A 26,793-nucleotide genomic window follows, 5' to 3' on the forward strand; every position below is an offset into this window, starting at 1 on the left:
CGACCGCCGCGTCACGGGGCGCTGCGCGGGCTGCTGCTGCTCTGCCTGTGGCTGGCGAGCGGCCGCGCGGCCTTGCCGCCCGCGGCGCCGCTGTCCGAACTGCACGCGCAGCTGTCGGGCGTGGAGCAGCTGCTGGAGGAGTTCCGCCGGCAGCTGCAGCAGGAGCGGCCGCAGGAGGAGCTGGAGCTGGAGCTGCGTTCGGGCGGCAGCCCCCAAGAGGACTGCCCGGGTCCGGGCGGCGGCGGCTACAGCGCCATGCCGGACGTCATCATCCGCACCAAGGACTCCCTGGCGGCGGGTGCCAGCTTCCTGCTGGCGCCGGCAGCCGTGCGGGGCTGGCGGCAATGCGTGGCGGCCTGTTGCTCCGAGCCGCGCTGCTCCGTGGCCGTGGTGGAGCTGCCCCGGCGGCCCTCGCCCCCGGCCGCAGTGCTCGGCTGCTATCTCTTCAACTGCACGGCGCGTGGCCGCAACGTCTGCAAGTTCGCGCTGCACCGCGGCTACAGCAGCTACAGCCTCAGCCGCACCCCGGACGGCGCCGCCCTGGCCACAGCGCGAGCCTCGCCCGGGCTGGGTAAGCGCACGACTGAGGGGCTGGCCTTGGCGAGAGCGCTCGGGTCCCGCAGCGCCCTCGCCAAGTTGGAACGAAACACACTCGTGTCAAGTTATTTTAGCTGCGGGCACCCAGAGGAGTTTCTGGCCTGGGTTTCTCTGTCTTAAGAGGAAGCCCAGTAGATTGGCAGAAGCGGGCGGGCGCGTTGAGGTGCTACTGGAATTTTTCTAGGCTTGAAGAGGAAGGCTGATCTGAGAGGATTCGTGGAAATATGATTTAAAAGAGGAGAAAAGCTCAGAGAAAAAAGTTTGTTTTAGTCTCATGGGTTGTATAAGGCATGGTTTCTGTTACGTAATTGCAAGAGCAAAATCTAATTAGATGCCGGGGTTCTCATAACACCCACTCCTGTTTCTTAACGTGGCTCTCCTGACTTTGCTTGCGGTGGCTTTCATCATACAAAAATGGGAGGAAAACTACTGCTCCCTTTTGTAAAAAGTGAAAAGAAGGGAATTGATTTTCATTGAAAATAGGAAACTTTAAGGCCAGGCGTGGTGGCTCATGCCTATAATCCCAGTACTTTGGGAGGCCGAGGCGGGCGGATCACCTGAGGTCAGGAGTTTGAGACCAGCCTGACCAATGTGATGAAACCCCATCCCTACTAAAAATACAAAAATTAGCCAGACCTGGTGGCATGCGCCTGTAATCCCAGCTATTTGGGAGGCTGAGACGGGAGAATCGCGTGAACTCAGGAGGCGGAGGTTGCAGTGAGCTGAGATTGGGCCATTGCACTCCAGCCTGGGCCACAAGAGGGAAACTCCGTCTTAAAAAAAAAAAAAGAAAGAAAAAGAAAATAGGAAACTTTAAAGCATGTTTCTTAAGGACTAAAAATGATGCTGATTCGATGGTTTGACTCTTTGTAGATGCTCTGAAGGAGAGAATCAGGACACATACAGGAGGCACAAAAATGGTAGTGGTTGGACATGAATGTCATGGAGGGAATAAGAGACCTTGATTGTGCCCACGTGTGGTCATGCTCTGTGTGTTTAATCTTGCTCTGTTGCTGTTTGATTTGTAATAGCACGAATGATATCAGCAAGATGGGGGCAGAGCTCAGCCCCTTTGAAAGTGTGCATTCTCCAAAACCTGTGGATCCATTAAGAGAGTCGGGAAATCTGTGTCTATCATGTCTATCACATCCTGCCTCCCTCCCCACCTCTACCTTAGATGAGGCTCAGAACCCTTGTCAGGGGAGCAGGTATTAAAGGGTCACCCTGTGACTGCTTGACCTTGAGGCAAACACTGGGAAGGACTCCGTAACTTTCCCGCTGAAGTGGAGGCAGGTGGCACTTTCACTTGGACCCCCACCAGCATCGCTGAGGCCCACGACGACTGTTCCACACACATCCTCTCTGCTCAAACACGAACCAAAATATCCCAGCAGCAAAGAAACAAAGTCTCTTCTCTATGTTCTCACTACTTACCTGGAAGAAACTGACACTGCCTACCTGAGCTTTCCTATAAACCCAGAGGAAACCTTTTAGAAGGAAAATAAACAAGGAAAGAATATGCCATAGAAAAAAAAATTTAAAGTTTAGATTACTGTAAGAGGCTGGGCACGGTGGCTCATAACTAACCCCAGCACTTTGGGAGGCCAAGGCGGGTGAATCACTTGAGGCCAAGAGTTAGAGACCAGCCTGGCCAACATGCAAAACCCCGTGTCTCCTCAGAGGTGGAAAAAGGCAGAAGAACAAGTTTCTTCCTAGGCAGGGGGTTGTTTACTTGGCTTATTTAAATCACAGTTACTAGTCCTCACTCTTAAGTGACTGGAAAATGGGACATGTCTTCTCCATAGTTAATAATAGGATGTAAAAGCAACTGTGCTTAATTCCTTGTAATGTGCTTTAAAAAAAGGAAAAAAAAAAAAAGGCATCTTCCCTTTGTGACTGGCAGCAGCATTCTCATTTAGAAAAGCCCCATCTCTAAGAGCCCCAGGCCCCTCACATAAATCTCCTTGTTCCTGGATGGACAAGATCCGGCTGCTTTTTCTCACAGTCTGATAATGAAATGCAGACAGACTGGGAAAGAAGGGAGTTTATTTCTGCAACTGGTGGCAGGAAGATGGTTGGAGTAACTCACCAGACCTCAAAGTTACAAGTTTTTCTTCAGTGTTTATTTACATTCGATTCCATCTCTATGCCTGCGTGAGAGTGTGCACCTACAAGCAGGAGTGTTTCATTCACTCTAATCTTTAGGATCTGGGGTCTGGAAAGTTTCTCTAGAGCCTTGGAAAGATTTCTTTAATTGTAAGTGGCCCTGATACAAGGTGTATGTGTATGCCTTCGATCAGATGTTAGGGTCTGAGAAAGCCCAGGTGAGGTCTTAATGTATTTGTTTTCACATTCCAGGCCTTGTACTCAGGCACCAGTTTCTCCAGCTTGAGTGTTTAACTTATACATTCATCAGAATTATAGGAAAGGGTTAGTGGAAACTGGCTGCTCTGGCTGCTAATGGCATTGGTGCTGGGCATTGAGGGAACCACTAGAAGAGAAGAGAATCCTGGAGGGTTAAGTCCTAAACATCTGAAAGGCAATGGTAACTTGCTGAAGGGTTTTTCCTGCTGGCAGAATGACCCAGTCAGATTAGCATTCCAGAGGAGTCATTTCAGTTGCAATATATCAAGAGTGGTCACCCTTTGTTCTGTAATGAGAAACTGAGGTGGGATTCCAGTAAGCCCTAAAACTCAAGCACTGGGATGCCTGGCTCGGCCCTTTAGAAGTTTGTTTAGGTAGCAACATTGGCCCCTGTGGAGGAAAGTGATGGGCTCAAAAGCAGGAGGAGAGGCGGTGCCTTGCAGCACTGTGCAGGGTGAGCCAAAGAGGGGCAAGCCCAGCCAGCACTTGAACCAGAGCTTTGGCACTGAAGGAATGGGGAAGTGGATGCCAAAGAGGGTGTATTAACGCAAACCTGTAGAGTTTTTCCAGTTCTGTTGCTGCTGCTGTAAAATATGTGTGCATTTGGGTGAATTTACTAAGAAGTTTACATCAATTAAAATTTTGGTAACTATGCTCTTAGAAATGTTTTCTTTGTGTAGCTTATCCTTTCAGTCATCCCTGTAGCAGCTGTCAGTCAAGTATTAATATTGAAATAAACGTAATTAACCTTATATTATTTAGTACCATTCTAGGTTAAAGGTAAATATAGGCTGGGTGCAGTGGCTCACACTTGTAATTCCAGCACTTTGGGAGGCTGAGGTGGGAGGGTCACTTGAGGTCAGGAGTTCAAGACCAGCCTGAGCAACTCTCACTACAAAAGAGTGAAAATAGCTGGGCATGGTGGCGCATACCTGCAGTCCTAACTACTCCGGAGGCTGAGGCAGGAGGATCACTTGAGCCCAGGAGTTGGAGGCTACAATGAGTAAGCTATGATTGTGCACCAGCCTGGGTGATAGAGACCCCGTCTCAAAAGCAAAACAAAACAAAAACAAAGGTAAATATAGATTTGTTTTGCTGTTGTAGTCATCTGAGCATGCTGGCTACTGTTATAAAAATTAGTTATTAGAGACCAGGTGTGGTGGCTCACGCCTGTAATCCCAGCACTTTGGGAGGCCGAGGCAGGTGGATCACGAGGTCAGGAGATCAAGACCATCCTGGCTAACGTAATAAGACCATCCTGGCTTAAAAAAAAAAAAAAAAAAAAACAAAAAAAAAAATTATCTGGGCATGGTGGCAGGTGTCTGTAGTCCCAGCTACTTGGGAGGCTGAGGCAGGAGAATGGCGTGAACCCAGAAGGCAGAGCTTGCAGTGAGCGGAGATAACGTCACTGCACTCCAGCCTGGGCGACAGAGTGAGACTCCGTCTCAAAAAAAATAAATAAATAAAAAATAAATTAGGTATTAGAAGCGGTGGACCTCTTCAATTTTCCTAGATGAAAAATTGGATTCCAGAGAATTTTGATGCAGGCTTTATTTTGTATGACTCTGAGAATCTACCTTAACTTTTCAAACTTAATATATTTTCCATTCATTGAATACTTTATATCACTCCTATTTTTAAAGCTTGAAGATAAGAAAAAAAGAAAATCCACATTAGAGGTGAATTTGGTGTTTTTCAGGTTTGTTTTAATAATCTTTTCAAGGCCAGGCGCAGTAGCTCATGCCGGTAATCCCAGCACTTTGAGAGGCCGAGGCAGTTGGATCACCTGAGGCCAGGAGTTCGAGACCAGCCTGGTCAACATGGCAAAACCCTGTCTGTACTAAAAATACAAAAAATAATTAGCAGGATGTGGTCGCACACACTTGTAATCCCAGCTACTTGAGGCAGGAGAACCACTCGGACCTGGGAGGCAGAGGCTGCAGTGAGCCAAAGTTGCGCCATTGCACTCCAGCCTGGGGGATAAGAGCAAAACTCCATCTCAAAATAATAATAATCTTTTTAAATAAATTTATTTAATAGTACTTTGAACTTAAGTGATTTTAAAATTAAGTGAAAAATCCACTCTAGAAAATAAAACTGCTTCTCCATATTTATACATTGGTGGGACCTAGTATGCTGCCTTGTCCCCAAAATTGCTACCAGCCAGCACTCCACGCAGCCTCTCCTGCACATATTATAGCAAATTCCACAGTCTTAAAATGAATAGAAAAACAATTTCCATTTAATATGCATTCTCTTAGCAGTTCTTTGCTGCATCATATCTATTCAGCAAACAAGATACCTCTCCATAAATTAGAAAAAATAAGAAATCATCTTTTATGAATTATTTATTTTCTTTCTTAGAAAAGGATGCGCCTCCACTTAGCAAGGCTGGGCAGGATGTGGTTCTGCATCTGCCCACAGACGGGGTGGTTCTAGACGGCCGCGAGAGCACAGATGACCACGCCATCGTCCAGTATGAGTGGGCGCTGCTGCAGGGGGACCCGTCAGTGGACATGAAGGTAACACATGTTGTCACTGCCAACAAAAACAGGTATTTCAGTGAAGTGGTCTTTTGTGATGTCCTGCCCCTTCATGCTCCCTAAATGTCTGTACGCTAGCAGAAGGCATAAAATGAAGAATGTGTAAAACGGATTGTGCCAAAATGGTTTATTATCTCAGTGTGCTTTTCTGCTGAGTGAGCAGCAATCTCGATCATTTGTCTTGGAGCCCACCCTCCTTCTTGCTGATGTTTATGACTTGTCTAGAGGACAAAGACACTTCAAGGAAAAAGACTCATACTTTGTTTTAATGACTCAGATTACTTTTTTAAAGTTCTATTTCTTTTTCTTAGCTCAAGATCCAGGTAGAAAATTTGAAAACTACGAAAGAGTCTAAAGAGGACAATAACAATAGGATGAACTTATCCTTCACACGAGCCAGAAAGTAAACAGCTTACCTGGCAGCGAGGTCTGCTGGGGTGCACCAGGCCTGTGAGGGAGGGAGGCCAGCATGCGGTGCTCCGGCCGGGGGCCCCTGGGATTGCCGCCGATGGAAATCAGCCATGTGCCCGGTGGCTGCCTATGCTCAGGAAGTCTTGAGTGGTGAGACAAGCGGGTTTTTATTCACCCTGTCAGGGTGAATTGCTGGCTTAGGCAAATAAGCACTTCCTGACTTAGGCAGATAAGCGGCATCCAAACCACTTCAGTTAGGGGAAGTGGAGAAAGAGGGTGAGGTAAGGAGGCACTGATTTGTATTCTACTGGAACCAAAACAAAAACAAATCAGGAAGTCCCTCACCACTGATTTAAGTAAGAGTGATTTTACTCCCCGATTATATTGTGTTAGAATTGGACTCACCCTTGTCCAGTATGGTTTGCCTTTGTCCCCACCCAAAAATCTCATCTTGCATTGTAATCCCCATAATCTCCATCTGTCAAGGGAGAGACCAGGTGGAGGTTATCGAATCCTGGGGTGGTCTCCCCATGCTGTTCTCATGATAGTGAGTTCTCACGAGATCAGCTGGTTTTATAAGCGTTTGGTAATTTCTCCTGCCATCTTGTGAAGAAGGTGCCTTGCTTCCCCTTCGCCTTCTGCCACGATTGTTCTAGTAAGTTTCCTGAGGCCTCCCCAGCCATGCGGAACTGTGAGTCAATTAAACCTCTTTCCTTTGTAAATTACCCAGTCTTGGGCAGTTCTTTATAGCAGTGTGAGGATGGACTAATACATCCAGCATCCTTCCCAGCCTCTCCTCCAAACAAGAGCGCCTTCCACAACACCTCTTCCAAGGCTCATCTACCGTCTGCCTGACTTTTCCAAGGGCAGAAGCTCACTGTTTCACATCATGTCCATGACATTGCTCATCAGTGTATTGGGCAAGCAGGCTGCACCTCCCCTTCCTTCTGTGCATTGGTGCTGGGTCTTCCCTTTGGAAAAACACTGAACTCATCTTTTTACCCTGCGTAAAAGTTTTGGAGGTCTTTGGGAAAAAAAAAAAAGAACATCACCACTTGGTATGCTGTTCTCAGAACTCAGCACCCCATGATTTGTCAGATGTTCCTCATATGCATTGATTTTCAGGCCCACCACTATCCTGCCTTGTCTGGATTTTCTCGTATTAATCCATACCCTTCTTAACATCTAATACCCCTAATTGAACCCCATATTTAAACTTTGGTTTTCTGACTCATCCATTACCTCCTGCTAATAGAAGCAGATATTGCCTCTGCTTCTATTAATGAGCTTCATTACATGAACTAGCTACATCACACAATAGGTTTGTGCTGCATTTTTTCAATCGTGTATAACAGCGACGGCAGGTAGACCTCAAGTTATGAAGCCATCTAAATGACAGAGCCTACACTAGGGGAAGCATCTGTTACCAATTTGTAACTGTCTTAGAATGATATACATTCATGAATGTCCCCCAAAGTTAACACTCATCCTGCTGAGACTTCATCACAATCAAAGCCCCCATGGGTTGAGCACCCACTGAGTGCCAGGCAGCTTAGAGAGCTCTGTAATCCACTGGGACACCCTCACTTGTAGGCACATCCCCATTTGGTGGATGAAGACTGTCGGGAAACACTGTGGAAGACTTTGAGGTGGGCAAAAGATTACCAAGTACCTTCCAATGGAATGCTGAGGTTGGTTAGTGGATCCTTCAGGGTTAACATCTGTAAGTTGCAGAAAACTGATAGTAACCAAATGATTCTTGTCCATAGAAATGCAAAAAAACAAAAATTTGGCATATAGGGGTAACTGACTTTTACCCTGGAGAAAATAAGATTTCAAACATGACATTTTAGTACATGTAGATACTAACCAATCTATTAATAGATTCATTTCAGTACTGATTAGCAAACCCATTTCAGTTTTGCATCTCCTAGCAACTTCTTCTTCGCATTCATGATTGACTGTATATATGTAGTCTTCAGATTCTTTAAATCAGTTGAACACCTTATTGGTTCCCTCTTTAACTAATGTCTTTGAAAAATATTCATGCTATATTTGTGTGAGAGTCATAGCTTTACCATTTTGAGAATTTTCCTTTAACAGTATTTAACCTTCAGGAGCTATACCTCTGACCCCTTTAACCTGAGCAGCCTGATTTCACACCCCAACATTTCTGCCAGGAGAATTGGGCCTCTCAAATCAAATTCCTTTTTCTCTGAGAATGACTTCCTGCTGACTGGAACACTGATGCACTCCACCCTCAAGCTGCAAAATGGGGCTAAGTTTGAAAGTTGCTGGGAATGGAGGGAGGGCAGTCACACAGCAAAACAGTTAAGTTAAAACCTGATGTTGGATGCCTTTGTTCCTAAGTCCCTTGACTGTCCCTAGCACCCAGGAGCATCCATTCATTGGGCTCTCCCTTGAGTGCCCACCTCCTCCTCTTCTTGAGCCATTCATCCCTCCTCTCATCTCCCCTGCTCTCCACCATCTGCATGGGCTCCTTACCCTTGTTCTCTCTTCTCAGGCAGAGTAGTGATCTCTCCCTTTGTCTCGCGATACTTTTAAGATCAGGCTCTAGGGCCCATCTTTGCATGTCCAAGTGACCCAGACGGGTATTCAACCTGCAAGGAATTATGCTGTCAGATTAGTTAAGAAACAATTAATAGCGAATTTTTAAGCATCTGGTATGTGTCCAGTACTGTACTAGACGCTAAGCATACAGGAAAGCTCATGTTCCTGACTTGTCTCGTTCATTCATTATTTATTCATTCATTCATTGACAGGGTCTCACTCTGTTGCCCAGGCTGGAGTGCAGTGGCACAATCATAGCTCACTGTAGCCTCAAGCAGTCCTCTCACCTCGGCCTCCTGAATAGCTGGGACTACAGTCATGGCTAATTTTTTTTTTAACTTTTTGTAGAGATGAGGTCTCACTATGCTGCCCAGGCTGATCTCAAACTCCTGGGCTCAAGCAGTCCTCCCTCCTTGGCCTCCCAAAGGGCTGAAATTAAAAGCATGAGCCACAGCACCTGATCTGTGTTTTTCATTTGTGAAGACAGAATAGATAATTGGTCAGAACCAAGAGGCTATCCACTGGATTTAAAGTTACATATTTTCTGCCCTTGAACAGGATATTTTATATCCACTTAACTGAATATTTATAATACATCAAAATGCAACATGACACATATTTTTCAGGCAGCCCATTAAATGACACTGACTTTCATGATTATTAAACATAGTACATTTAAATCTGAAGTTAGAATGTAAAATATGACATTTAGGAACATGATACAAAGTAGGATATTCAAGGAGATTTGGAATTCATAAATCAGTACATTGACTTACATTCATCAGTTGCTTAAAAGTTTCTAACTAAATGATTATCTTAGTCCATTTGGTCTGCTGTAATAAAACACTGTAACTCAGTGGCTTCTAAAGAGCAGAAATGAATTTCTTTCAGTTCTGGATGCTGAGAAGTCCAAAATCAAGATACAATCAGATTTGGTGTCTAGTGAGGACCCATTCCCTAGTTTATGACCAGCCGTCTTCTCACTGCGTCCTCATAAGGCGAAAGAGGCAAGGCAGCCCTCTGGGGTCTCTTTTATTTTATATTTAAATGTATTTTAACTTTTATTTTAGGTTAAGGGGTACATGTGCAGGTTTGTTATATAGATAAATTTATGACTTAATGGCTTGGTGTACAGATTGTATCCTTACCTGGGTATTAAGCATATTACCCAATGGTTTTTTTTCCTCTAAACCTCTCCCTCCTTCCATCCTCCACCCTCAAGTAGGTCCCAGCGTTCTGCTGTCCTGCTTTCTCTGTCTGTGTGTTCTCATTTAGCTCCCACTTACAAGTGAGAACATGTGGTATTTGGTTTTCTGTTCTTGCGTTAGTTTGCTGAGAATGAGGACCTCCAGTTCCATCCATGTTCCTGCAAAGGACATGATCTTGTTGTTTTTTATGGCCGCATAGTATTCCATGATGTATATGTACCACATATTCCTTATCCAGTCTACCATTGTTGGGCATTTAGGTTGATTCCATATCTTTGCTATTGTGAATAGCACTGCAGTGAACATATGCGTGCATGTGTCTTTACAGTAGAACAGTTTGTATTTTTGGGGGTATATACCTCGTAATGGGATTGCTGGGTCAAATGCTGGTTCTGTTTTTAGTTCTTTGAGGAATTGTCACACCACTTTCCACAGTACACCACTTTCCGCAATGGGTGAACTAATTTGCACTCCCACCAGCACTGTGTAAGCATTCCACCAGCCTCTAGTGGTTTTTGTTTTGTTTTTTACTTTTTAATAATATGGGGCCTCTTTTATAAGGGCACTAACATGCCCTTCATTCATGAGCACGTATCTCCAAATGCCATCACACTGGGCATTAGGTTTGAACATGTGACCTTGGGAGGGCACTCAGCCATTCAGTCTACAGCAGTGACTTCAGAAAACCACACGTAAGGAAGCTTGCTAAAGGATGGACATTATTTAAACCAACAACTTCATTATTAAATTAAAACTAACTGCATCCTGGCCTACCTGCTGTACATAATTTTTTTAAATAGGTACTACTAAGTTTTTGTAACCAAGTATATACAATGTGTGTGTGTGTGCGCATGCGTGTGTGTGTGTAATTTAGTCTATACGTATATGAGAAGCCCAAACGTGTATTCCTAGCCACTAAATTCCTAGCTAGGAAGATGGGGTTGAGTCAGAAAACAGGCTGAGTCATTCATTGATTTGGCCAGAAGCCAACCACCAAAGGCTGCTACTGTTGAACGGGGATCTTGAGCAGAGATTGGAAGCTCCTGGTTTCATGATCATGTCTGTTTCCAGGTTACAAATTGGATATGTTGTGTGTACCTATGTAGCTAGTTTTTTATCCTGAAACTTGAAACATGTCTGTGAAACACTTTAAACCCTCTCTCCAGTGCCATCTTAATGGGAGAAAATGTATAGAAGGGTCACCTGGGCCCTTAAAGGGAAAGCGTCCATGTGACAGTTCTACATCTTCTAAATAACCGAGTGCAAAGAGAGACAGCTCTCGTTAGCTGAAGAAATGAAAGGAGCCAGAGAAGGAACACTTAATCTGGATGGATCTAAATTGGAGTGTGCTCAGGAGGCTGAGGTGATTATCATAATCTGCATCTGGACCCAGTGTTGCTGCATCAGAGAGGCAGTGCCTGGGCAGGCAGTGGGGAAGCATGCCAAGGCCAGGTGTGGGGATGGCCCCTGACCCAGGGATGCTCTGTCCTTTCAGCCCCAGTGTTGACAAGAGGCTTCCTAGTGAACTGCAGGCCTGCAGAGTTTTAGTCTGACGTTGGCACTCTGAGTTTCGATGCCCAGAAGCTCAGTGACTCACTGACTTGCAGGGAGCTCTGGCACGGTGACGCCAGCAGCCTCATGGATGGCACATCCAGCTCCTTGGCCTCAGTGCTTCCTTGGTTTATTTTATTTTATTTTATTTTATTTTTTATTTTATTTTATTTTATTTTGAGATAGGGTCTCCCTCTGTTGCCCAGGCTGGAGTGCAGTGGTGCAATCTCGGCTCACTGCAACCTCCACCTCCTGGGTTCAAGAGTTTCTCATGCCTCAGCCTCCCAAGTAGCTGGGACTACAGGCACGCACCACTTGGCTAATTTTTGTATTGTTAGTAAAGATGGGGTTTCACCATGTTGGCCAGGCCGGTCTCAAACTCCTGGCCTCAACTGATCCACCCACCTCAGCCTCCCAAAGTGGTGGGATTATAGACGTGAGCCACCATACCCGGCCCCTTGGTGTTTTTTAAAATCTCTGTTAACTTTGTCTCCACTCCGATGGCCACGCTCAGAATCTGGTCATGACTCGGCGTCCCCCTGTCACACCCACCTTCTAAATCTCTGCTCTGAATCAATCCTGCAGCCCAGCCCTCCACTCACATACCATGGCGGGGGGCCAGCACTTGCTGGTCCCTGGCAGTCTCAGGGCTTCTTGTCTGCTTTCAGGCCGAGCAGCTGGGACAGAGCAGCTTTCTTGTATCACCTTACTTGACTGAAGGCTGCAGGGCCTCACCTAGACATTCTCCAGCATGCCTGTCATTTGCAGCCATGCTCCCTTGTGTTCCTCAGTCCCAAGAGACAGTAAATGAGGGCGTAAGCTATTGTACTGCTGCCCGCCAGCAAGGTCTGCCTGGTTCTGAGCCAGGCTTAAAGAGAGCCAGAGCCTGCCACATACCCGCCCACCCCTCCACTTAGGTAGCTCTGAGCTTCACCACCTGCACCTTACCCTGTCTTTGTCTCACCTTGGTTCAGCCTGGTGCCCATAGGAAGAGGCCATAACTGACCCTCCTCTCACTGTAGATGGAGGTGGGAGGGAAAGTTTCCAGAAAAAAGGAGACACCAGGCTCTGGTCCACTGCAGTGACCCAGGCAAGAGACAGGGTGGGGTCAGAGCAAGGTGGTACCCGTGGACAGGGTGATATATGGTCAAATTCTGGATGTGTTTTTAAGGCAGACCCCGTGGGATTTCCCGATGGATTGGAGGTGAGATATGAAAGAGGGATCATTAAATGCAATCTTGAGGTCTCAAACCAGAGTTCTAGTCTTGTTTTCAGTCTTATTTATCTGATTCTCTGATCTTATCTGACCGGATAAGATCTGGTCTTATCCGACAGATAAGACCTGAGCCCCAAGTCTTATCCGATCAGAATAAGACCTTATCCGGTCTTGTCCTGAGTCTCAGACTGACTTCCACTTTTATTTCAGTGGGTTCTGATTCCTAGCATCAGTGGCCCACTCCAGGCTCTTTGGAAATTCTCTTATTGTCATTAGAGCACTCTCTGCTGCCCTTAGTATTTTAGCACTCACATAAATGACCCGTTTGGCATTCTCTCAGTGTAGTTGGGCCTCAAGGTAATGTAACAGCATGGCAGTGAGCACTGCTTAACATCTCTTTGAAATAAACAACAAAGGGCAGGTGGCCATCGTTGCCAGCCCTCCAGAGTAAGGCTTTTGCAGGGAAAGTGATGGACAGCTTGTAGGCCAGTGTAGACTGTTTTACAACTCGAGGTCTCAATTCTGTCACTGTCTCAGTGAATGAAAATCACTCCATGGGGATTCATTTCTTTATCTGTAAAGAGTCATTGTGTAATGTCCTTCAGTTAGAGATAAGAATCAACCAGTGGAGACAATGGATATATTTAAGCGCTTACTATGGGCCAGGCCCAGCTCTTTTACATGAGTTACCTTATTTGATCCTCATCAGGTAGGTACTGTTATTATTTCCATTTTACAAATGAAAAAAAAAACTGAGGTTTAGAGACATTAAGTGACTTGTACATCATCACCCAGCTGGTATAGGGTAGGGCTGATATTCAAACCCATGTCTATTGGACACCGGTTTCTGTGCTCTTAACCATGCACCAGTGTTTCTTTCAGTGTGGATCATGGGTCACCTGGGTGGGCTGGGTAAGTGTAGAATCCTGGGTCCCGCTCTCCTGACCAACCCACTGACTCTGACTCTCTGAGGCTGGGACCTGGAAATCCATACCTTAGCTAAAGTGGCATAAAATATGACAACCACGGTATCTCATTGTATCACCTCTAAATGATTGTGAAGCATCCTGTGGGTGTGTATATGTAGTGTTGACAAATCCTCTAAGCCTAAGTCAGTCCAAATTCTAGGATTCCCTAATTAAAAACAAGCAGATGGTTCTTATAATAGTGCAATCCTCTGTAATTTCAAAAGTCCATTATTAATGCATCAATGTAATAGAATGTCGAATGGTCAGCATTTGGCAGAGGACACTATCCAGACTAGTTCATTTAAGCAGAAATGACTTTTTTAAAGTAGAATATTAAGTGGGTAATAGAATCATTAGGAAAGCTGAAGAAACAGTCTTTTGGCTGAATGTCCAGCAAAATCCTACCACAGAGCTGAGCCTTAGAAGCTGTTGCTCCAGCGTGCTCAGCAAGCTGCCTGTGAATGTTGGGAGAGCAGAGGGCAAGCATGGAGCCCTGGGTTAGGGAGTGATCAGAACTGAAGCCCAGGAGGGCCTCTGCAAGGAATGAGTGGGGGAGCTTGGATAGAAAAGGAGGCCAAGGAAGCAGGGGTTTTCAAATAGCCAAAGTGGCCAGCGTGGCCAGATACAGTAAAAGGGCCAGTTAAACATGGATTTTTTTTTTTTTTTTTTTTTTTTTTTTTTTTTTTTTTTTTTGAGAATGGAGGTCTCACTCTGTCAGCCAGGCTGGAGTGCAGTGGGTGATCTTGGCACACTACAACCTCCGTCTCCCAGATTTTCAAGTGATTCTCCTGCCTCAGCCTCCCGAGTACCTGGGACTGCAGGCACACGCCACCATGCCCAGCTGATTTTTGTATTTTTAGTAGAGATGGGGTTTCACCATGTTGGCCAGGATTGTCTCCGTCTCCTGACCTCATCGTCTGCCCGCCTCGGCCTCCCAAAGTGCTGGGATTACAGGCGTGAGCCACCGCGCCCAACCAAACATGGATTTTTAAAAAATAGTATTGCTGATCTTGACACCTAGATGACTTTTGCTAGGTTAGTGATTGACTTTTGCCAGCACTGTTTCAGGGGGACGGTGAGGAAAGCAGCTCTACCGGGTGGGGGAAGACTAAATGGGAAGTGAACCAACAGAAACGGCAAGCACGGCACAGAGAGGCCTTTCAGTGAGCCAAGTGGAGATGGGAAGGAAGTGGGGCTGTGATTGGCGAGCCCTTGGAGCTCAGGGAATTTTTTTATTTTTTGTTTTGTTTGTTTGTTTCTTAGGATGAGAGACACTTGGGCATTGTAATAGCAGAGCCATTTGAAAGAGAAATGAGTCTATGTGTCAGTGTTCTAAAAGTCCTAGCAAGAGGGCAAGGACTAGAAGGAGGGGTTGGCCTGGAACACAGGAGGGATAGCTACTCCCTGCTGGCTCTCAGAAGGAGGTGACAGTGGGTACAGGTAGGGCCCCAGGAGGAGGTGGGTGGTGGAGCCCTAGTCATGGTCCTGATTTTCTCCCTGAAGCTGATGAGGCCCCCTGCTGAGACGGAAGGGCCTGGATCCTGAGCGTGAGGCTGGGGATGAGGTGCAGGTTTGGAGCAGCAACTGCTGCAGACAAGAGAAGGGATTGTCAGTCAAGGTCTTGGCCACCTAAATAAACTAGAACTGATGAGTTCAAGGTGGGCCAGCTGCCAGCAGCGTGTGATGTAGTTCAGCAGCCTCAGGCTGGAGTGCAGAGGCAGGTCCCGGGGCTGCTCTGAGGACATGGACTTTCAGTCGAGGATGGTGTTGGACTCAGAGCTCAGGACTGCTGCTCAATGTGATGTGTCGCATCTGTGTGGCAGGTGCCTCAATCAGGAACCCTGAAGCTGTCCCACCTACAGGAGGGAACCTACACCTTCCAGCTGACCGTGATGGATACTGCCGGGCAGAGAAGCTCTGACAACGTGTCAGTGACGGTGCTTCGTGCGGCCTACTCCACAGGAGGTGAGAAGAAAGCCCTTCCCTCGCTTCCCACTCCTTATGGAAGGCGGCGTCGGGTTGGTGCTTTGTCTTCTGGCTCTGCACTCCATGGGCTCTTTCACTTTATTTTGGTTATTGCTGAATGAGAGAGTCTTTGCTAAAAATACAATAACAAAAGCAGGCTCTCTTCTGTTTTGGGCTTAGCTGATGCTACTGGGTTGGGGTGGAGGGAGCACTCCAGGGGATGAGAAGAGATGCTCCCGCTTTTCTTGACTTCATCAAAGACAACTGCCCGGCTATTCTGGGAGAGGACTTTGTTTACAGATGGATGCTCCATTTGATGCATCTGTTCCAAGAGGGAAGCTAAGGAGTTTAGTGAAACCAGCTGAACTCGTGGAAGCAGAGAGTGGAATGGTGGTTACTGGAGGCTGTGCGGGGGACCGACTGGGAAAGGAGAGACGCTGGTCAAAGGGTACAAAGTGTCACTGAGACTGGAGGAACAGGTTCTGGTGATCTGTTGCACACCATGGTGACTGTAGTTAATGATAATGTATTACCTGTTTCAAAATTGCTAGAAGAGTAGGTTTTAAATGTTGTCATCACAAAAAGATTACAAGTAGGGGAGATGATAGATGTATCAGTTAGCTTGATTTAATCATTCCACAATGCAAACATATATCAAAACATCACATTGTGCCTCATAAATATATACTCCTTTTCTGTCAATTAAAAATACATATAAAAAAACAAGGAAAAGACATACCACAGGATTGAAGAAAGACTTGGCTCTTGGGTGTAATCAATTGCTGATATAATAAATCACTTCAAAAATATTAGAAAGAGAAAGAGTGCAGCTAAGGAGTACGGTTAAAATTAATTGAAATATGCAAAGGACACGTCAATTTGAAAGTACTGCCTACACATTTTCATAGGCTACACAGATGCATAGCTATATTAATAATATAACTCTAAATACATTTGGTGGTTGTCACATTCTGTTGTACAATGTAACAATGTAAAACTTATTTCATTCATCTATGTTTCTTACTTTTCTAAAGATCTACATTTTTTTTTTTTTTTTTTGAAATGGAGTTTTGCTCTTGTTGCCCAGGCTGGAGTGCGATGGTGTAATCTCAACTCACTACAACCTCCACCTCCTGGGTTCAAGCAATTCTCCTGCCTCAGCTTCCCAAGTATCTGGGACTACAGGTGTGTACCACCATGCCCTGCTAATTTTGTATTTTTAGTAGAGACAGGGTTTCACCATGTTGGCCAACCTGGCCTCAGATTCCTGACCTCAGGTGATCTGTCTGCCTCAGCCTCCCAAAGTGCTTAGACTACAGGCATGAGCCACTGCGCCCAGCCCAACAGCTACATTTCTAAGAAAGATTAGGTCATCAAATTTTTTTAAATAAAAAAAAATTTTTTTAGTGTCGAACTTAGCGACACTAAAGATATTGTAGTATTGTAGAGGGAACCCCTCACCACATACACGATTCACTTCTGGAGAGGTGCTAAGATCTTGTATATTTAAATATCCTGTTACTCGGTCATTATGTATTTTCTTAGTGTATGCAGCGTGCAGGGACCTTGCCAGGCACTGGGGATAGAGTGGTGCACTGGTGGCCCTGACTTCCTGTCACTAGCCATCACTCTGGTAAACTTGCAGTAAGTCTCTGACGTTGTTGAATTCTCAGTCTTCACTACTCAGGATCTAGATGGTAATTAGGCCAGCAGTGTGCAGAATGAGGATAAAAGAGTTGCAACAGGACTGTGATTTACTTGTACTATATTGGATCTAGACCTCTATCAAAAACAGAGGTTAGTATGCATACTGGAAATGAAATTTTCCAAGGAGTTAGAGAATTTAGAATCCTAAGGACTTGTCCACTTTGGTAATTTTCATAGGCGACATTAAAAATTTGTTTGGCTGATCACTTCCTGCCCAGCCAGGGGTTAAACTTACTGTAAGTTACAGAAGGAGGGTAACCATTCACAGACAGGACAGGCACCAAACTCCAGCCCATGCCAGCACTGTGAGGTCACCAGTGATAGCGACTAAACAGAGTCTGTCCAGCCCAGCCTGGATTCCATCAGCCCTGCCGATTCATTGCAGCTGGACAGGAGAGCCAGCCAGCTACTCAAAACATCATTGGTCCCTTGGCCACCAGGACCAGTGGAGACATGACTCTGGCTCCAGTGGGGATGACTCACTTCTGTAGAACTGGGCGCCCTCTAGAGGGCTTGCCCCCTGGGTACGAGGACTCACCTGGACAGGGTCTGAGTCAAGTGCTGACTCTGGGAGGAAAGGACTCTTGGGAAGAAGACACAGATACCCTGTCATCCCCACAGAAATCAGAAAAGGATAGCTCTTGTACAACTGAGGTGCCTGGGAGGGAGGAAGGGCCTGCGCTGATATGAGCAGATGGCCAGCACCTCACCAGCCACTTGTTTGCCCTGGTTTATTTACTCAGGCAGCTTTCCGGGCTCCAGAGGTAAATTGCCAGCTGTAAATTTCTGGCCCTTCTCCAAGATGGTAATAAACTGTATTTGAAGTGGCAGAGAGTGATGCATGAATCATTTTTGTTTACTCAATGGCCGCTTGAGTATATGTCCTGTGTGGGTAACTTTATATGGAAAATAAAAAGGAATTGGTGTAGTACTAACTGCTGTCTAGAATCACTTACTGGTTATATTGGAATAACATGCTATGAATTAAAGTTAATAAAACACCACAGAGAGACATTGGAAAATAGAGGTAGAAGAGACAAGTGTTTCCCTCCCGTCCACTGTATGTATTGGTCTTGCAATGAATGACCCAGATGTTATGGTAACCAAGGGTGACACCAGCTGAGGTAGACAGATGAGCAGGTACCCTGCTTATATGAATATAACTTAGTTCAATTTTTAATAAGTTGACATTTTGAACATTTTCATGTTTAGAAAATGATCTATTCAAACAGCAAGCCAGCAAGCTCTTCCAACATGATCTAGCTCAGCAGTCTCCAAACAGGATGCCCCTGAGTTGTTCAAGACATTTTTAGGGTGAGAAAGAAGATAGCAGAGTTTATGTTTTTGTTGATTTTAATTTTTTTCCTTAAAATTTCAGTATATTTCATAAGATACACCCATGTTAGTATAGTAGTATGCACATATTATTTATAAATAAACTGGACTAGCCGGATGTTGTGAGATACGCCTGTAATCCCAGCTACTCAGTAGGCTGAGATGTGAGGATTGCTTGAGACTGGGAGCTGGAGGCTGCAGTGAGCTGAGATTGTACCACCGCCCTCCACCCTGGGCGACACGGCGAGACTCCGTCTCAAATAAATAGATAAATAAATAAACTGGAGATGCCTGTTCAACAATATATTATTGATCAGGATGCATGATCAAAAAAGTTTGGAGGCTGCTAATCCAAAAATAGAAAATTTACAAATATGGATCCATCTCCAAAACCACCAAGGAATAAATAAAACCTTGAGATATTTGGGATTTTCATGCCATGAATTTAAGAAACCTGACGAGGAACTGTATCCCACTTGATATCCAGCGTGTCCCCCACCTCCACTCACTGCTTCTTCCCAGTGGCCAGAGCTGACTCTCCTTCCGGCCCATATTCTCAGTCATGACTGCAGGCTCTTTGCTTCCTCTTCTTCCACAGGAGCTTCTATCAGCATTTATCTTCTTTAACCTCTCTTCCTCCTGGATCAGTATATCTTCAAATTGCCTTACACCAAGATAGACTCCTTTCCCAACCTCTTGATTTAACCACTTCTCAGTAAAAGATGTGTCCAAGGCTGGGCGTGGTGGCTTACATCTGTAATCTCAGCACTTTGGGAGGCCGAGGCAGGAGGATTGCTTGAGTCCGGTAGTTCAAGACCAGCCTGGGCAATATAGTGACACCCCATATCTACAAAAAACAAACAAACAAACAAGTGTATGTCCAAGATTTCACTTGGGTTTGTGAACTCTGCTCAGCCATTTGGTTTTGAAGGAATGTCATGTAATCTGCCACTCCCCCATGTTCCTGAGAGAATTGTCTAGTCCATTCTGTCCCTGTAAAACTGTGGAGCTCCTGTGAGTTGCTTCTAGCCTTATGCTTTAGTCCATGTTGCCAGTACCAGATAGTCACCTGGTTCTCATCTAGCTAAGTCATAAAGTTGGCTTAATCAAGGGAGAGGAAAATGCATTTCAGGAAAATATTTGTAACTCCTATAAATTCCACTGCAAATTAAAAGCTCCTAAGAACTCCAGAAGGGAGAAAATGTCTTTTTTTCTTTTTTCTTTTTTTTTTTTTTTTTTGAGACAGAGTCTTCTTCTGTCGCCCGAGCTGGAGTGCAGTGGCGCAATCTTGGCTCACTGCAACCTCTGCCTCCCAGACTCAAGTGATTCTCCTGCCTCAGCCTCCTGAGTAGCTGGGACTACAGGTGCATGCTACCTCACCTGGCTAATTTTTTGTATTTTTAGTAGAGATGGGGTTTCACTGTGTTAGCCAGGATGGTCTCGATCTCCTGACCTCGTGATCCGCCCGCCTTAGCTTCCCAAAGCGCTGGGATTACAGGTGTGAGCCACCACGCCCGGCCAATGTCATTATTTCATGAAACAAAATTCATACCAGCCCATAACTAAATATTTTGTTTATTCTCTACAGTATCAGGGATGTTATGATAATCAACAAATAGGATTCAGTAGTAAAAAGTTAATCTCAATGAAAAGTATTACTTAGGAAACAAGAATGTAAGACATAGCACATGTAAAATAGTACCTCTGGGCCAGGGATGGTGGCTCACACCTGTAGTCCCAGCACTTTGGGAGGCCGAGGCAAGTGGATCAGTTGAGGTCAGGAGTTCGAGACCGGCCTGGCCAACAAGGTGAAACCCTATCTCTACCAAAAAATACAAAAATTAACCAGGTGTGGTGGTGCATGTCTGTAGTCCCAGCTACTCCAGAAGCTGAGGCAGGAGAATCTCTTGAACCCGGGAGGTAGAGGTCGCAGTGAGCTGAGATTGCGCCACTGCAACTTCAGCCTGGGCAACAAGGTGAGACCTCATCTTAAGTAAGTAAGTAAGTAAATAAATAAATAAATAAAATGGTACCTCTGTTAAAACATAGCCAACTGCCATCCATTGAGTGGGACGGTGTTAGGTGGCCTCCTGCAGAGCAATCAACAGCCAGAAGAAGTGGTTCCAACAATGGCGTGTACGAATGAATGCAGAGGGAGACAGCTGAGGCGGGGAAGCAAGGGTGGAGAGAGACCTGTACTGCTGCTTCTCTGTGCCACCTCCTGAGCAAGGCAAGCATGGAGAACAGCCCTCAGACCAAGAGCCCCTGAGGAGTCCAAAGAATTAAGTCGGGAGGCTCAAAAAGAGCCCTCCCGCCTCTTCAGAACCTGTTGCCCAAACTGTTAGGTTTGCCTGATTATTTGCATCTCTTCCCCCAAATGCATTTTATCATCCCCACAGACTCCCCTTTGTCATCCCCATCTTGATTTTATCATCCCCACGGACTCCCCTTTGTCATCCACATCTTGAGAATCTGAACTTCTCCTGCACTCCTGTGACTTGAGATTTGTTTACAAACAGGATGTTTGCACACTTGCTCGCGCTACCACTTCTTCTGTGACGATGGCTGCTGCATTGACATCACGCTCGCCTGCGATGGAGTGCAGCAGTGTCCTGATGGGTCTGATGAAGACTTCTGCCAGAATCGTGAGTTGGCTGTGTCACATTGCCAGGCAGTGGCTGGAAGGGATGGAGTTGGGAGGTCTGTGTTCTGAGAATAAAACGCAAATGCAGTGTCCTTCCCCTGCTTGATTTTGGTTATAACTTTACATGTAAAAGCTATGCCTTAAATGAGAATTCAGTATGTCTCCAGTCTAAGTCACAAATGTCAAATTTTCTTCTTCTTCTTTTTTTTTTTTTTTTGAGACGGAGTCTTGCTCTGTCCCCCGGGCTGGAGTGCAGTGACGCGATCTCAGCTTACTGCAAGCTCTGCCTCCTGGGTTTACGCCATTCTTCTGCCTCAGCCTCCCGAGTAGCTGGGACTACAGGCGCCCACCACCTCGCCCAGCTAGTTTTTTGTATTTTTTAGTAGAGACGGGGGTTTCACCGTGTTAGCCAGGGCGGTCTTGATCTCCTGACCTCGTGATTCGCCCGTCTCGGCCTCCCACAGTGCTGGGATTACAGGCTTGAGCCACTGCGCCCGGCCTAAATTTTCAATATTGCTTATGTTTTTAATTTTTTTCAATTTTCCAGGTTTTTTCTCTCCTAAAAATGCTGCATATCATGTGCTTTCTTAAAAACTGACGTGATTTGATGTTTTGTTTTGATACTTTTTTAAAGAAAATTTACAATACACCAGGGTATGGCTAAGTCAGAGCCAGAGCTGTAAATCAGTCTTATAATGTCATACACATAGAAATGCCCTGTAAGAAAGAAGAAAAACTGACAAAAGTTTAATGAAGTATGGATTTGAGGAAGGACAAAGAGTTACAAAACCTTAAGTTTACGTTTAGTATTTGTCCATTTCTTTTCTTTTTTTTTTTTTGAGACCAGTTCTCACTGTCACCCAGGCTGGAGTGCAGTGGCATGATCATGGCTCACTGCAGCCTCGACCTCCCCAGGCTTAGGTGTTTCTCCCACCTCAGCCTTCCCAGTAGCCAGGACTGCAGGCATGTGCCACCATGCCCAGCTAATTTTTGTTAATTTATTGTAGAGATGGGGTTTTGCCTTGTTGCCCAGGCTGGTCACGAACTCCTGGGCTCAAGTGATCTCCTACCTCTGCCTCCCAAAGTGCTAGGATTATAGGCATGAGCCACCATGCTGGGCCCTGTCAATTTCTTTATGTGTAACATTTGGAAAGCTGACTATGAGAAAAAAGAATAAATTACCCATTTGAAAACAAGAGAGAATAGATTTTTATGGTCCTCTGACATGCCTTAGATGAGTGGGCTATTATATCCAAATATCCATGATTCTAAATGAGCTGCAGATGTAGTGCTTTCAGTATTAAAGCTCAGAAAAGAAATCCAGCAAGTAACAGTAGCTCTTCCACACTTCAGTAGGCCTGGACCGCAAGATGGTAACCCACATGGCAGCTAGTCCTGCCCTGCCAAGAACCACAGGGCCGAGTGAAGATGCAGGGGTTGATTCCTTGGTGGAAAAGTCTCAGAAAGCCACGGCTCCAAACAAGCCACCTGCATTATCAAACACAGAGAAGAGGAATCATTCCGCCTTTTGGGGACCAGAGAGTCAAATCATTCCTGTGATGCCAGGTAAGGATTCAGGGCAGGTTCTCAACGAAGAACCTTGTTTTCTGTAGTCAAACTTGGCTCACAATTAAGTTTATGTTTGAAGAGTATTAAGGAAGTATCTTGAAATAAGAGTTGAAATTAAGAAGTTAGCCAGAAAGGGGGGAAAAAACCTTGACATTTGCACTGATGTATAGTAAGGGACACTTACTAAATACACTCATACATATATACCTACTCCAGAGATACCAATACATTTATTTGTAAATACATTAACATTTAGCTTACAGAAACCAATACCCTAAAGTGTTAAATTTTAGGTTGCTTTGAGATGAAACAGCATAATCATTATGTATTTGTGTAAATCCTCTTCACCCAAGCAAGGGAACATTTTAAAAAGTCATCTTGAAAGAGATGCATGTGCTAGTAATTCAATGTTATGCCTCCAATTTAACTAAATCTATCACTAAAAAAAGTAACGGTAATAAGATTTATTTTATTTTATTTTATTTTATATTTTATTTTATTTTATTTTATTTTATTTTATTTTATTTTACTTTTTGAGACAGGGTCTCACCCTGTTGCCCAGGCTGGAGTACAGTGACACGATCACAGCTCACTGCAGCCTCAACTTCCCAAACTCACATGATCCTCCCACCTCAGCCTCCTGAGTAGCTGGGACTATAGGTGTAGTAGCTGGGACCATCATGCCTGGCTAATTTTTGTATTTTTTATAGAGACAAGGTTTTGCCATGTCGCGCAGGCTGGTCTTGAACTCCTGGGTTCAAGCGATCTGCCCACCTCAGCTGGCCTCCCAAAGTGCTAGGATTATAGGTGTGAGTCATTGCACCTGGCCTAAAATACATTCACATGACTAAAGCATTACAGAATTTAGCCAGGTGAAGTGACTCACCTATAATCCCAGCTACTCTGGAGGCTGAGGCAGAAGAATTGCTTGAGGTCAAGAGTTTGAGACCAGCCTGGGCAACATAGTGAGACTTTGTCTCAATCAATCAATCAGTAAGTATTACAGGATTCCATCATTTTTTTCACACTTATTATTTGCATGATTATGTGACATGAGACAGAAATAGAGATTATCACATTTCCAAAAGCTTTTGTAATGTCTTTTCAGACTCTGCATAAATTGTATTGAAATAACCTGACATGATTTTAGTAGGTTTATTAAGAAAAATTTTTGTTCATTGTACAAGATATGGAAGATGCAAAATAATTTAAGGAAAGTGAACTTAAAATGCCACCTCTTTTGAAAACTGCTTTTAATATTTGTTATATTTCCTTCCACTCCTTTGTTTATGTGCCTTGTAGATTTTAAGTGCCTCCATAAAAATGTGTCTGCAAAACATTGCATTCTAAGGGGCTTTTCTTTCTGAGTTTTGGTTAAGTACACTGCAAGTGTCTGCTTTTTTGGTCCATTCCTTGTTGGTACTGCCACCTACTGGTAAAATCGGCAAAATCGGCAAGCCTTTGGATGTGGTTTTAGTGGGTTTTCTCTGCTTAAGACAGTTTGTATGGAGAAGAGCATCACAACCTAAGAAACAGAGTCAGGGGAGACCAGGCGTCTTTGGCAGGACTGCCAAAGGGGTGAAGAGTTTATGGAGAGATCTGTGTTATCAGAGGCCAGGATGGATGAATCCCTACCATATCACTGTGGTGGAGAGAACTGCGTGAGCATGAACAAATTAGCTGAAAGTAGAGTCGAGACCAAAGCCTGTCTTGGCTCTACCTTTAGAACCTTGAATAAGTCCCTTCATATCTCTGGACCTCAGTTGCCTCATCTGTTAATAAGGGACTTCAACCAGATGTCTTCCAAGGTGCTGTCCAGCACTGAGGAATGATAAATAGGCTGACATTCATACTTTACCCCATCAGCCCTTACCCATGCTAGGTGTTGCTCATCCATCCCAGCACTGTCCCATGGGGAATGTGGACTTAGCTCAGAATCCTTTTGAAAATAGTGCTGCAAGCTAGAAGCCATTATTCTCAGCAAACTAACGCAGGAACAGAAAACCAAATACTGCTTGTCCTCACTTAGAAGTGGAAGCTGAATGATGAGAACACATGAACATATGGAGGGAAACAACACACACTGGGGCCTGTCAGAGGGTGGGAGGTGGGGTGAGGGACAGCATCAGGATGAATAACTAGTGGATGCTGGGCTTAATACGTAGGGATGGGATGATCTGTGCAGCAAACCACCATGACACATGTTTACCTGTTTAACAAACCTGCACATTCTGTACTTGTACCCCAGAACTTAAAAGCTGAAGGAAAAAAAAGAAAATAATGCTCCAGGCTGCCACCTGCAGCTGATGGGAGTCAGCACCCAATTTCCAATCTATTTATGATCTCCCCTTTTGCTTTTTTGATAACCAACCTTTGGATTTGGTTATGAAGATATAAAGAACAGCCTTTCACAGATGCAGAGAGATTAGATATCCAGTTATTATAACATATTAGGGTTTTTTCAAATTATTAAAATACAGATTTACTGTAGAAAATACAGAAAAATACAAAGAAAGTTAAAAGCATCTAGAAAAACNTGCGCCCGGCCTAAATTTTCAATATTGCTTATGTTTTAATTTTTTTCAATTTTCCAGGTTTTTTCTCTCCTAAAATGCTGCATATCATGTGCTTTCTTAAAACTGACGTGATTTGATGTTTTGTTTTGATACTTTTTTAAAGAAAATTTACAATACACCAGGGTATGGCTAAGTCAGAGCCAGAGCTGTAAATCAGTCTTATAATGTCATACACATAGAAATGCCCTGTAAGAAAGAAGAAAACTGACAAAAGTTTAATGAAGTATGGATTTGAGGAAGGACAAAGAGTTACAAAACCTTAAGTTTACGTTTAGTATTTGTCCATTTCTTTTCTTTTTTTTTTTTTGAGACCAGTTCTTACTGTCACCCAGGCTGGAGTGCAGTGGCATGATCATGGCTCACTGCAGCCTCGACCTCCCCAGGCTTAGGTGTTTCTCCCACCTCAGCCTTCCCAGTAGCCAGGACTGCAGGCATGTGCCACCATGCCCAGCTAATTTTGTTAATTTATTGTAGAGATGGGGTTTTGCCTTGTTGCCCAGGCTGGTCACGAACTCCTGGGCTCAAGTGATCTCCTACCTCTGCCTCCCAAAGTGCTAGGATTATAGGCATGAGCCACCATGCTGGGCCCTGTCAATTTCTTTATGTGTAACATTTGGAAAGCTGACTATGAGAAAAAAGAATAAATTACCCATTTGAAAACAAGAGAGAATAGATTTTATGGTCCTCTGACATGCCTTAGATGAGTGGGCTATTATATCCAAATATCCATGATTCTAAATGAGCTGCAGATGTAGTGCTTTCAGTATTAAAGCTCAGAAAAGAAATCCAGCAAGTAACAGTAGCTCTTCCACACTTCAGTAGGCCTGGACCGCAAGATGGTAACCCACATGGCAGCTAGTCCTGCCCTGCCAAGAACCACAGGGCCGAGTGAAGATGCAGGGGTTGATTCCTTGGTGGAAAAGTCTCAGAAAGCCACGGCTCCAAACAAGCCACCTGCATTATCAAACACAGAGAAGAGGAATCATTCCGCCTTTTGGGGACCAGAGAGTCAAATCATTCCTGTGATGCCAGGTAAGGATTCAGGGCAGGTTCTCAACGAAGAACCTTGTTTTCTGTAGTCAAACTTGGCTCACAATTAAGTTTATGTTTGAAGAGTATTAAGGAAGTATCTTGAAATAAGAGTTGAAATTAAGAAGTTAGCCAGAAAGGGGGGAAAAAACCTTGACATTTGCACTGATGTATAGTAAGGGACACTTACTAAATACACTCATACATATATACCTACTCCAGAGATACCAATACATTTATTTGTAAATACATTAACATTTAGCTTACAGAAACCAATACCCTAAAGTGTTAAATTTTAGGTTGCTTTGAGATGAAACAGCATAATCATTATGTATTTGTGTAAATCCTCTTCACCCAAGCAAGGGAACATTTTAAAAGTCATCTTGAAAGAGATGCATGTGCTAGTAATTCAATGTTATGCCTCCAATTTAACTAAATCTATCACTAAAAAAAGTAACGGTAATAAGATTTATTTTATTTTATTTTATTTTATATTTTATTTTATTTTATTTTATTTTATTTTATTTTACTTTTTGAGA

The 26,793-nt window shown here is 44.5% G+C and overlaps 1 protein-coding gene across 1 annotated transcript in view; it reads left to right on the forward strand.

Moving 5' to 3' along the window:
* Positions 1-2: 2 nt before the first annotated feature.
* The window catches only part of LRP11 (LDL receptor related protein 11), a 46,552-nt gene continuing 19,761 nt past the window's right edge, over positions 3-26,793 (forward strand). Inside the window, exons 1-5 of the mRNA XM_017883652.1 lie at positions 3-571; positions 5,326-5,483; positions 15,253-15,394; positions 20,956-21,081; positions 22,437-22,646. Of these exons, the coding sequence (XP_017739141.1) occupies positions 256-571; positions 5,326-5,483; positions 15,253-15,394; positions 20,956-21,081; positions 22,437-22,646 (952 nt within the window). The 5' untranslated portion in view covers positions 3-255. The remainder of the gene's footprint in view (positions 572-5,325; positions 5,484-15,252; positions 15,395-20,955; positions 21,082-22,436; positions 22,647-26,793) is intronic.

The sequence above is a fragment of the Rhinopithecus bieti genome, unplaced genomic scaffold, assembly GCF_001698545.2.
Source record: "Rhinopithecus bieti isolate Rb0 unplaced genomic scaffold, ASM169854v2 scaffold_13747, whole genome shotgun sequence".
In the NCBI taxonomy this organism is placed as follows: domain Eukaryota; kingdom Metazoa; phylum Chordata; class Mammalia; order Primates; family Cercopithecidae; genus Rhinopithecus; species Rhinopithecus bieti.